At 35.8% G+C, this 13,945-nt stretch overlaps 1 protein-coding gene across 3 annotated transcripts in view; it reads right to left on the reverse strand.

Annotated features, from left to right (window-relative positions):
• LOC131429619 (netrin receptor unc-5-like) overlaps positions 1–13,945 on the reverse strand; it is a 330,312-nt gene that overhangs the window by 177,738 nt on the left and 138,629 nt on the right. For all 3 annotated transcript variants that reach the window (XM_058593852.1, XM_058593853.1, XM_058593854.1), the window contains 2 exons: positions 11,986–12,185; positions 11,487–11,565 (listed from right to left, as the gene is read on the reverse strand). In XM_058593852.1, the coding sequence (XP_058449835.1) occupies positions 11,487–11,565; positions 11,986–12,185 (279 nt within the window). The remainder of the gene's footprint in view (positions 1–11,486; positions 11,566–11,985; positions 12,186–13,945) is intronic.

A 13,945-nucleotide genomic window follows, 5' to 3' on the forward strand; every position in this document is an offset into this window, starting at 1 on the left:
ATATTGGTATAATTTCTTCGGCTATAAAACAAATAAAAATCAAGACAAATGATGTCTGGTGTTGGTTCCTGATCAAGATTAATCTAAGCAGACTCTCGTGCACTTGCGGATTCAAAACTGTGACAATTGATTGAACTGTTTGATTGTAGATCATTAGAAATTTTGGTTGCCTTGTTCCACATTAATGGCTCGAACAACCCCATGGGGCTGATCCTTGTAGTTTTTTTTTTGTTGTTGTTGTTGAGGTGAATATATCCTATAAATATATCTTATTATATCTAACATATCAACGTGATTTATGCTACATACTTTCCAGTTGTATGAGCCCATTTCTAGAATTTAGTTCCTGAATATAGTTCAGGTTTCAGGTTCAGAATACAGTTCCAGATGCAGAATCCATTTGCAGATTTTAAGCACCCGCATGCAACAGTACCATTTGATCAACATAATGAACTATTGCAAGCATAATCGAAACCGCATTCTTGAGCGTTTGGCGATATAGTTACTACGATATCTAGACGATATACTGCTAAAATAATATTATTATCACCATAAAGTTCTTCTTTATTTAACTTATCAATTTCCGGTTAGCTTCTGGAAAAAGTTTTATTTGTTTTTTTGCTTTCTCATATAGGCAGGCTTTGCAATCGCTGTGAAAATCGACTGTACAACCGAGGCTCGGAGGGCCGAGTGTCATATACCATTCGACTCAGTTCGTCGAAATCACAAAATATATGTGTGTGTATGTGCGTGTGTATGTGTGTCTGTATATGTATGTATGCATGTGACAAATAATGTCACTCAATTTTCTCAGAGATGGCTGATTCGATTTTCACGAACTCGAATTCAAATGAAAGGTCTTACAGTCCCATAGACTGCAGTTAAATTTTATACCGATCCGACTTTCGGTTCCGGAATCACAGGTTGATATGCACCAAAAAAAGGAAAAATATAGTCACACACGTTTCTCAGAGATTGCGGGACCGATTTTCACAAACTTAGACGCAAATGAAAGGTTTTATGGACTCCTACAACTTTCCTGAATTGCATTTGGATTTAACTTCTAGGATAATGTGGAAATATGTGGAAATTTAGGAAAACCAGCGCACTCAATTTTTTCGGAAATTTCTAACCGATTTCCACAAACTAAGATAAAAATGAAAGGTCTTAAAATTTCTTAAAAAGTCTCCGAAAAGTTGATCCAGATTCGACTTCCAGCTCCAGAGTTACAGAGCGATTAGTGCAAGTTTTCAATTTCATGAGTAGTTTTTCATAAGTGATGGTAAAACGGGTGCACATTTTTATAAAACTTACTGCTAAGTTCATCTAGTAGGCAAATCTTGTTAGTTAGAAAATATATAAAACTACTTTAGAACTATCGGTTTTCGTTTTCGAAAGCACCAATAATTGTGAAAAAGAAGCTCGAAAAGCGGAACTCGCTTCGATTTTTCAGAAACGGTTGAACTGGTTTCACAAATTATGATTCAAATTAAAGCTCTCATTGTCCTTAAATATGCTGTGCAAGTTCATCCTCGACTACCCATTTCGAAATTATAGGGCGATGAGTGTAAAAACATCAAAATCGTAATTGAAATGACGATGCAAAACTGGTATTATTATTAATTTGTACTTGATTGTTAGTGTTATTACAAAATTATGATAAGGATGATTTTCTATAAAAGTACACTTATTGCCTTTCTCATATAGAAAGTTTAAGCAATCACTTGAAACATTGACTAGTGGAAATTGGCCCAGAGTGTTCTATATCATTCGACACAGTTCATCGAGCTGAGCAATGTATGGTTCTGTGCGTATATGTGTGAGAGTATGTGTCAAATAATGTCACTCAAAAAATAAAAAATCTCGTAGTCCCATAGGTTGCTACTGAATTTCATCATGCTTTCATAGGGTAAAGTGTGTTTGAAATAGGACACACCGTCATTTAGAGCGACGATGCAAAAATAGGTAAAATTCTTCTAGGTTTGGCTTTAAACTGATTCAATGTGTAGGTTATATTAGTAGCTTACTAAACGAACCGACTTCGGTTGTAGTGGTTCCAAGTTCCCGGTTGCAGAAGTACCGAAAATAGTGGTCAAAAAGGCTAAAACAAGACTTACTCAGTTTTGTCAGAGATGATTTGAGCGATTTCCACAAACAGGGTCAAATAAAAGTTCCTATAGTTTCATAGGTTGCTGTTTAATTTCATCCGGTTCTTGAACTAAAGTGTGTTTAATCATTTAGTGCGACGATGCAAAATAAAGAAAATTTCTTATTAACTTGACATAACTGTTTACAATTTACAATTACAACATAACCTTTATGTTAGTTTATACCCAAAGAAAGTTTCTTATTATATTCAAGATTGAAAAAAAATCGTCACAGAATCTTCTAGTGATATTTTTGAAAATATAAGTAATATGAAAAAGGCATGATGACACCACTAGGTGGATTAAAAAAGGTTTTCTTCCATATTATTATAATTTAAACGATTATAACAAACTAGAATAAATGGTAAGAAAATAATTGTATGTTTGATAAATTAATATTTTTCTCGGTAGCTGGCTGCCCAGATCAACCAATATAACCAGTTAACCATTTTTCGCGGCAAATGATAAAGTAAAAATAATAAACAATATAAATGCGCGTGCAATCTGTTGACCTTTGTTTGGTTATTTAAAATGATTGTACATAATTTATAGAATATGTCACTACAATGAATCAACCATTCAGAAAAAATAGGAAAGTTTTTATTCGTTACGCGATAGTATTTCGAATTTTTCTTCAATTTCCTCAAATAAGAACTGTGTTTAGTGTTTTCTCTTATATCGCCGCATTTTCTCTGAGGGGCAAGGTTAGTATTCTATGAAACATATGGAGAAATACAGCCATTTTGTGTTGGTCGGAAAGCTTAGAAGTATTTGGTATTACTCGGTCTGTACAGTTTGACTTCCTATATACTTGGAAAAATAAAGTTTTTGTCTCCCGTAAAATGAGAACATATAAGAAAGATAAACTATTGTTTTGCCTCTCACAGGTCAATTTCATGTTTTTATGTAAATTAACTTTTCTTCACGGTTTTCTAACTGTTTGATAAGAATCTACCTCTTCCGTTTCATAGTATAGTTAGTTTATGGTATTCGTTCATTCAGGCATCGAAGCATCTAAGGGACTTAAATAATCAGTTCTTTCAAGAGCCAACATTCATCTGGTTTGTGTTCTAGTAAAATGCACCAAAGTGGAGAAAATTCCGCCATTCGACCCTTCAAAAAGCCATAAATTAATTAAGTTTAGCATAATAATAGTTTTTTTGTTGAGATATGCAATTTTGAAGATCAATATTCGACTTAAAGATTCTGTATGTTGCTATTTTTTCTGCGTTTGTAATCAAGGGAGAGGAGTCATGGATTTGTTTGAGACTAAACTCGAACATGCAAACTCTGTTTGTTCATTTGAACCACTTTTCGAAAAAGAAACATATTTTGTTTCCTATCACTCATCCAGTACAGACATTTGAAAAATTTTCATCATTTCCGGCTGCTGTATCCTAAATAAATGAGAAAGTTTAATGATTTTGGAAGGTCTTTTTCATAATAAAGTTTTATGACGGAATAATAATGGTAGCACTATTTGAATTGAGTCAATGGATTTAAAACCCTTTTCTGAATTCTCAATGAAATTTAAAAAACGGGACACATCTATTTTGTGCACCGTTCGCAGTGTGAGTTTCGTTTTAAATAAGGGTAATTACATCAGACATTTGTAATTTTCCGTTATTTGGCGAATAAGGTCTTTATAAACTGCATCGTATGTGGAAATAGGTCACATATAACATTAATTTTTTGTTGTGCACATCATTCAGCTGCTGATCGTATGTATTGGAGCAAAATACACCGAAAAGTGAACAACTACGGACAAAGTTCTGCAAATCAACCCTTTTAAGGACTATGAATGTTTACAAAAGAGTTATAGGAATTATGAAACTGTTTGAATATGCAAATCGGAAGTGAAAATAATCAGGTTGGTTTGGAACCGGTCGTAAACGAGTGCAAATAAAACCCACATCCCGCTATTTTGCTTTTGAGAAGTTTGCATTGCGGATATTGGTTTGAATGCGTTTTGATCATTTCAGAGTATACAAGCGTGGTTTTGTTCATTTATTGATATTTTATTGTTCATTGCATCTGTAATAAATTAGAGGAAACTATTCGTATTCACGTCAATCCGGTTATGTCTCCGACTTTACTCACCCGCCTTTTTGTAAATCAAGATGACTGCCGAACCAAGATAAGGAAAATAACCCTACTACCTAGCGCATCCCATTAGCGATTGCGTGGAAATAATGATATCATAAAAATATTGATAGCAAGGAGGAAGTAGTAAGTGTTTATAGTCACGAGAATCGAATGCATTATTGATCGGATGCGCAGTCTGAGCATGTGCGGAGTATTGATTCTAAGTTGTGTTTCGTCACATTCAGACTATTTCCATTGCCAGGACTATTTCCATTTCCAGACTATTTCCATTTCCAAGATCGTTTTGCAGTCTTGCCTTCACGAAACATTTCCGAGCAACATCGGGTAATTCCGCTAGTTTATTATATCTTCACAGTATCTCTTGCTATCAATCAAGTTTCAGACCACCTTTGCAATCAATTTGTCATCGTATTATTGATCTTTAAAAGAGCGAGGTCAATACTATTCTAAATCTGTGTATGGTGAACATGACGGCAAAAACAAAAAACCTGTTTCAATCCACCTAGTGGTGTAGTAACACCTTTCTCGTATTATTCCTTATCACCTATGAATACAAATTGAAAAGGTTTAGAAAACAGTTTTGAATATTTATTATGTATAATACTATTCTACATTCTACATCAACATTCAATTATGGGAAAAAAAAACCTGTTTTAATCCACTTAGTGGTGTAATGATGCCTTTCTCATGAATAATATTGTGGTATTCTATTCAAAATTTTTCTCTTCGATTTTTGAAGGAAACCAAAGAGTTGCTTGTGCATTTACTAGTATAACATACAGAATGAAACAGTGCTTTGCTCGCGTAGGTCATCTTTAAGAAAACGAAGTGGGTTCACTATTGTATGCACTTCCGGCACCGGAACCCGAGAACCGGTCTAATCGAAGTCGGTTCGTACGGCCACCAACTAACATGACGTACAAACTCTACTAGTTTTTATTCAAATTTTGAAGATTTTGTGCAATTTTGCCATCGCACTCTAAATGACAATTTAAATGTTTGTTGTATCCGAAAATATGCAGTAATTTTTGGTAGGACCATAAGACCTTCCATTTGAACCTAAGATTGGGAATAACCGTTTTGAGTCCAGTTTTTACGGTTTTTGTTTCGCCGGTTTAAGTGACGGTGTACAATATTCAACACACTTTACTCTAAATTCTGAACCGGACGTCGGATCCGGATGGAATTCAGGAATTCTGTATTGGACCGTGAGACCTTTCATTTGAATCTATGTTTGTGGAAATTTGTCAAACCATCGCTGAGAAAAATGAGTGAGACCCATTTTGGTATATATGACTACTGTTTCCGGTGCTTCCAGAACCGGATACCGGGAACTAGAATAGCCGGAATCGATTTGTTTAGTTGCCTACTGATAATGACTGTCGATTTGTGTGTATTTGAGACCAGTTTAGGTATGTTTTTACGTTTTTTGTTTCGCCGGTTCAAGTGAATGGTGTACAATATTGAACACACTTTACCCTATAGCTCCGGAACCGGAAATCGGATCCGGATGAAATTCAGGAATTTCCTATGGGACAGGAAGACTCACACACACACACACACACACACACACACACACACACACACACACACACACACACACACACACACACACACACACACACACACACACACACACACACACACACACACACACACATTGGGCTATCATTTCTATTATTTGAATTTGATTTTATGAAAATATGATATGCGATTGTTTGGTCATAAACTATCATAAACTGCCAACTAGAGAATGTTTTAGCCAATTTATAGAATACGATACTCATAATATAATAACTTATGAAAAAAGAAATACTCTTGAAATTGACATTTTTACTCTAAGCACCCTATCTCCGAAACCGGAAGTTGGAACTGAATAAAAATTCTTATGCCATCTGAAGACCTTTCAGTTGAATCTAAGAAAAGTGGGACATTATTTGCATTTCATAACGGAAATCGCCCTGTACCAGAACCAGAAGTCGGCTCGTAATGAAATTCAAGAATTAGTGGATCATAACACCTTTATTATAATCTATCTATGCCACCTTCGAGAAAATTTGTTGACATTGTTTTCACTTTTTGCACGAAACCCCTCGCGATTGTGAAACAACCAAAATATTAGTTTTTTCTGAATTTTATTGGTTAAAATTTGGTACAACTAATCGATAGTTGTTTCTTCTAAACTGTCATTTTTGTTTTTCGATCAACAGAAACGATGGTTGAAATAACAAAATTTTTGGTTGAAAAAAAGATGCTGTCAGTTAGTCAAGACACACACCTTTAAATTTCAATAAAGATTTTAGTTACAACAACCGACCTTGTTTTTGATTTAACAGTTATGTGAGTTGAAAAACAAATCGGATTTAGTTGTTTTAGATATTACGATTAGTTATTTCAACTTAAGCAAAATTATTGATTTTGAACAAAAATAAAACATTCCTTATTGATATACGTTCTGATTTTTACCTTTTTTTATATATATAAAAAATAGGTATAGAATTCGCTCAAACTTTAGAAAAATTTTCCGAGGCCCGGAGGGCCGAATGACATATACCAATCGATTCAGCTCGACGAACTGAGCAAATGCCCGTGTGTGTGTGTCTGTATGTGTGTTGTCAACTAAGAGGTCGAGATCTCAGAGATGGCTGGACCGATTTTGATCAAACTAGTCGCAAATGAAAGGTCTCCACGTCACCCAAAACGCCATTGAATGGTTTTGAGATCGGATGTTTACTTTTTGAGTTATACGAAGTTTTATGTCAAAATTTTCAGTTTTTTGACAGTATCTGTCACAATTGACCTTGAAAACAAAATATGTTTTTAGACTTAGATTCCGCACGGTAATACCTATCCAACAAGCCATAGATTGTTAAAATCCGTCCATTTTTAACGGAGATATCGAAATTTTTGTGTAAACGACTTTTCCCCCCAGCAGTAAGAATTTTGAGCGCTGTATGACAAAGAAATGATTGGGAGCAACGGAAAACACGATTTTTTATACTGTTACATATAATTGTTTCTAAGTACCAAAAAGACTGTGTACAGCATCCTTTTTCATGACATTTAGCCTTGGACCGATTTTAACACGGCTCGTTTTTGGCAACATAATCGTTCGAATATGACATATGTAAACCAGATGATGGCAGATTTTTTTTAATTATATTGTTTTAAACTACTTACAGCAAAAACTGCTGGAAGAATATAACATCCATATACCATTCGAATCGGTTCGTCGAGATCAGCAAATGCGTGTGTGACAAATAATTTCACTCAATTTTCTCGGAAAATTTCTTTTCTGCAAATTCAGATTCATACGAAAACTCGTATGCTCCCAAACAATGTTTCTGCATTATGTTTGGTTCCGACCTCTGGTTCCGGAACTACAGGATGATATGTGAAACGAAATCGAAATTGTGTAACTCATTCTTCTCGTAGATGGCTGATCCGATCTAAGATTCAAATAAAATCTAAGAATCATCTAAGATTCAAATGAAAAGTTTCAAGATTCTATAAAACATTTTGCTCTTCAGTCAGATCTAACTTCCGGTTTCGGGGATACATTGTGATTGGTATAAAAATGTCTATTCCACATAAATTAATCAGGTTTATCGGGTAAGCAGATTGGATAGTCGATAAAGAAAATTAACTTTTTTCAGTTTTAGTGGTATTCAGTTGTCGATTCAGAAGGCACCTAAAAATTTAATTCGTGCTATGATTTCTCAAAGATGTTTTCACTGATTTTCGAATATTTTGAAACAATTGTAAACTAAACAGCTACTCAGGTGATTTTATCTGACTTCGCCCATACCGATTTTAGAATTCCGGTTCCAGTATAAAATCGTTTCTCAAAGCTCAATCGTTTTCTCAAAAAAACCTAATCAAATTTCAGAAACAAAAATTCAAATTAAAATAATCTTATATACAAAATTAATTAATTTTATCCAATTATGACTTCCGGTTCTCGAATGACATGATGACGAATTTTTAAAATTCAAACCAATATATAAGATGACAATCCTGAAAAGCTTCAAAGTTGGACTCAAAACTGTTGTAATTTATTCGTCATATGGCCATACGAATCGGTTTGGGTTATGCTGGTTCCTGAATACCGGCTCTGGAAGTACCTTAAATTACCGTAAACTCTAAAGTGGAACTTACATATCATGGCATGTTTGATCGATTATCACACTTCTAGATTCAAATTCGATCCGATTTGCAGTTTCGACATTACAGAGTAATGAGTGATTTTAATCTAAAATTGTCGCTTAAAACGACGGTCATTAAAAAAATGTCATGAAAACTTTAACACCGAAGAATATTCATGCAAAAAACACATGCGGATTGATAAATAAAGGTATCATCTCACTGCTAGGTGGAATAAACACGTTTTTAAATGAAAATTCGCTATGTTAAGATATTATGCTCATGACAGACATGTGATTTCGGAATCACTGTACACCATGAAATCACATGTCTGTCACCCTGAATCACGGGGGTATCACGCGAGCATCATGATACAACGGTACAAAATCACATCCCTGATTACTGCTACCAGCGCCATTGGCGAGCGATGGTGAACACATGAAACAATATTTCATTTTTCTGACCATCGAATACTAGCATCAGCCATCGTTTTATTTTGAAAACAAAAATCTCTGTAAAATGCTAACAAGCAGCATAAAACTTATATATTTTATCAACGTTGTAGCATATTTTCAAAAAGCAGTCCAACCAAGAATTGTTCTTCAATTTTGTGAAGTTTTGAAATACAAATAAGGAAAACAATACATACAGCACTATTAATCAATTATTTTCTATTCAATAACAAGGAAATTTATTGTTGAAATGGATATAAAAACATTATGATTCATATTTTGAATGTACATGTGATAATAATAAACGATAAATATCCAATACATCAATACCAATCTCGTAGTCATCCAGTTTATTGATGACCAATCGAAATTCCATTTATCAGATTTGTACCCCTATATTCAGTTCTGGTAATTCTAAATCTTTTAATGACTTTGTCTTATATCATCAGGCCGTTGGATAGAAAGAAAACTTGTTTTTAAATTGTTTAGAAAGAGTCTTTCATTTCTTTCAGTGTGGGTAAATTGAAGTAACATATTCAATTTAAAAATACTTGTAGTAGTTTTCAGTGTTACTTCATAATTATAGCATAACTTTTTTAAACTCGTCAAAATCCTACTAAACACCATTATAAGATTATATTCCAGTCTAGTAGACCATTTTTGATAAAATTTATGGTCCAAACTGAAGCATCAAACCTATGACAAACCTGTTTCGGAATGATTTAAAATTCAAGAAGGATTTAAAATCAGCTTTCTGTTAAACATAATCCTTTTTATGAAAATTTCGTAATGAATAAACTATTACGTTGATAGCATTTTTCTGATATATGTGGTTTCCATGCCGTTTATATGGTTACATACTAAGAATATCTTAGATTTAATCACTATTTTGAAGCTCAATGTTAAAAGTTTTTGCGCTCTTATATTTATCGTGAATATGCGGGTGAAAAAAGAATTATGACTGAACACCTTAAAATTTATGTCGGCATAATTTACAAACAAAATTTGGTGATTCATCATCTTTTTGATAGAAATCAGCTTCGTTGCATAAAAAATGGTGCAAGTGTCCGAAAATTAGTTCTAAAAGCCTCTCATATTACCTCCATTCTCTATTTTTATTTATCTAATGCTAATTACATTTAAACTATGAAGATAAAATCCTGTATTCCAGTCATAAATGTGTCTTAAACCATAAAATTTGATATGAGTGAAACTGTCATCCGGTGAACACCCACCCACAAAACAAGAGAGGCATTGATTATGTCTGCCTTAAATCAGTTACTAGGAATACACTTGAAACCGCAAAAATTTAACATGCATTTCACGATGGAGAATCAAGTTGATTTTAAGACCAAAATTCAAACGCATACAATTCACTGGGTTCTAGTTTTAGTTAAACACGTTTTGTTAATTGCAATATCTCTAACGCCTATCAGTTCTGTGAATTGCACTACTTTATATCAATCGTTTCTTCTTATAACACCAGAACAGTAAAGATGTAGATTATCATGATTATCACATTAATATTCTGACAACTAGTGTTATGATAAACATTAATTTACTATCATTCAAAAGTTACCCTTCACGAGTTTTACAAACGTATAATTAGCGAATTTTGTTTGCATGAAAATGTTTAACACGTTGACTGCCAACCTACGAGATAACTCGTATATTCCGTTCGGAAACGAATGGTCGTGGCAGTCAACGTGTTAAGAAACGCGTTTGAATTTCAACTAAAGTAACGGTTGATTTTCCATTGCGATTTTCGTTTTGCTTTGTGCTGTTTTTGACATTAAACAGCATTAAAAACAGCATATTTTTCAACTACTTCAATATGTGCAAATCAAATAGCAAATTGGTTGAATCAACTAATTATTAGTTAAAACAACAACTGCAAAAACCAAAAATAACGAGATCGTAATTTTTTGATTGGAGGGTTTTCCGTGTGGCAAATCTGTTATTCCCGAACCGAAATTCTAATCTAAGTGAAATTTAAGAACTTTGTATGGGACCATAAAACCTACGTTCCGGGCCTCGGTTCAAAATCGATTTTTACAGCGATCTTTTCTTTATGAGAAAGGCAAACAAGTTAACATTAAAAAGCTCATGTTGATGAACTGATGAACACCAGACTAAGAAATCGCAAAATATCGAAACTATTACAAACGCTTCTACAACTTATCGATTTGTGCTAAGCCGGTATTGGTATCCAGATTCCGACCATGTTTGAATATGACATAAGTGTTCGCTGACAAAAGATTACATACTGCTCAACAGCATGGAACAAACCAAGTTATGAGAACGAAATCACATGGCTCACCGAACTTAATCCGATCAAATCGGAATCCAGGGTGCTAAATGGATACAAAACGACACCAGTCGTCATTCTATTTTCTCTCTGTCTCTCTCTCTCTCTATCCCTTAAAAAAACAATGCTCTCGAAATCCTCGGCACTTAAAAGTTTTTGTATCCTCAACTCAAACTGTTTCGAAATTTCGTCCCAAAACCGTAGAGTGTCCGAAGTCCACCCCAAAAAGTTTTCCTCCTGACCCAACGAAGAAACGTTTCGATAGGGGTGCCAGGTGTTACCGGCGGGGGTTACAACCTCGGTTTATTTTGGTTATCGATTTTAGCTTACCGTAAACGATTAGTTCGATCGGATCGGCTGTCCGTTTGCCGGCGATGTTCTCCGCGACACATGTGTAGTTTCCGATGTCCTGCAGTCGCACGAACCGGCATGCCAGTGCAGTGATGGCCATTGCGTTACACGGACATCGATGTGGCCGTCGATGCAAAGGGAGAAGGGATGATCGGATCCGTCGGTCGGAGATTTGCACGCCAGTTCCCGAAAAGTTGTTATTTTAGGACGCCATCAAGCCGGAACCGGACCGGGAAGCCGAGGCCAACGAATGGTGAAATTGAAATAATAAAATAAAGTTTTATTATGGTTGCGTGTTTGGATTCTGTTATAGAAGGGCTGATGCGGGAATGAGTGGATGAGTGAGGGTGTACGTGGGAATTTACTCCCCGGGATGGACCAGGAGTGGTCAGATGCGTGTTTTATTGAATATTAATAGGTTTTAGCGGAAAGCGGTATTAGTAGGTGAAGGTTGTAGAGTTTGGAGAATGTTCCGCACCTGTAGTTTTACACCGTTTATCACAATGTTACCCTCGGACGAGAACGACAGCAGGGGGTTGCCGGAGAGAGAGAAATTGTTTTTCAACCACGTGATTTGAGGCTTTGGATAGCCCTTCGGGGCCGTGCATTTCATTTCCAGCTTTGCTCCGGCTTCGGCACGTACTTTGGTCGAGGGAAGGATGAAGTTCTTTTTCAAATCTGAAACGAAAGCAAATGGAGGAAAATTGAAATTATATCGTTCTGTGCAACTTTTTTTTTTCATGCAACTTGTTCAGGTATAGATAATTTCTCGTATTACAGACACATAATTTCGCTAGTATAATTCAAATTAGTACATAACATTAAACGAACCATGTCACAGCCCTGACTGAAATGTCCGTGGCGAATTGGCGGTACCAAACGGTGCCATTCGAAGTTCTCTGGCTCATGTCATTACCGAAAATTACTATTTCGTTTTAAAACAGCCACTTGGTGACCCAAATTCTCGAATTGTCACCCATTTTCTCTACGATTAATGACTGCACGACCCAAGGCAAACCCGTCACATTGATACGCTCCATCGCCCGACTGTTCCATCAATTTGTCTAAGTTTCCTTTGTCGAGGAACGTCTGTTTTCGGACCCTCAGTTCTCGAAAACGTGCTCATATTTTTCACCGTGCGTGCGTCGTACCATCGTCACACATGCTGCATGCTAATGGCACCATCGACATCGGTTGACTCCCCCTTCCCAAGTACCTACAGCATACAAATGGTGCCAAAGAATGGCTTAACTTGAACAGATCTTCGAACAAATCAAATTTAATGGGGCAATCTTTGTATGAAATTAGCTTATTCCGAAGGTACAATGGAGCAAAACGGTAAAATTGCTGACGAAATTTGTGTTATTACATACGAATGCCCTCAGGTGTGGGATACCCGGGCTATTCACACGGCTCTGCGAAAACGGAATCATAATTGCAATTAATCAACCTTTCGGTAAACAGGTTCCTATCATCAACGAGCGATCAGCGATTGTTTGCTCCATTCCATTCGGAGCTGGAGCACGTCCCGTCAATATATCACTGCATCGTTTGTGAAGGCGCTATCTCTATCGATACATCTACGGAGTTGGGTTTATGTTAATGCTAATATCACTGGAGTACGGAACCACTTTGAAGCTGCTGTCAGTTGTGCTGCCTGGTGGCGCTATACTTCCCGTACTTGTAGGGATGCGATACAATATTGTTGTCTGGAGCGATTTCCTCCTTTGGTTCGTTGTCTCGCTGGCACGGGCAGTACTTTCCAGTGGAGTTTGAGGGTAAAGATGGAGAACAGATGAGTGCTAGTGTCCGATGTCATCGCCGTTGTCATTTCCTTAACCGAGCTAGTCATTGAATGGATTTCCTTAACCATAAATCAGACTTCAATGCGTGTTAGAATTGCTGATCACGTGCCTGGGGTTGTATGAAGGGGGGGATCTGGTGCCTGGGGGTTGTATGAACACATGTTTGACAACACTACTTTCAAACATATTTGTGGTTTTCACTACGCATAAGAACATACGAAGTTTCAAAATATTGACGCATTTATATTCGAAATTTTTTTTGAAAAACAAATTGAACTAGAAGGTGGCCACAAGCATCTATTTCGATTGAATACCAACGTACAAACAGGCGAACACCAATTGTTTCACTCTTAATTATTCCAATGCTCCAGAATCAGTGAATATTTGCTCCCGAATTTAGTGAAAACTTTCTTCTCGCGTTTCGTCTTCAACTCATTACAGCAAACCAAATCAAACTGTCATGATCAACTAGCAGTTCAATTTAAATCGCTAAGTATTTGAGTCAGACTAAACAAAACCTAAAACTAAAACTTTGCTCAAATAAATCGTTTTCCAGAGCCGTAGTGAGCATTCCTATCGCCCGATGAATTCCCGAGATGAATTCAAAAATATTCACCCCTCCAATTTTCTAAC

Source organism: Malaya genurostris, chromosome 2 (assembly GCF_030247185.1).
Source record: "Malaya genurostris strain Urasoe2022 chromosome 2, Malgen_1.1, whole genome shotgun sequence".
Classification (NCBI taxonomy): Eukaryota; Metazoa; Arthropoda; class Insecta; order Diptera; family Culicidae; genus Malaya; species Malaya genurostris.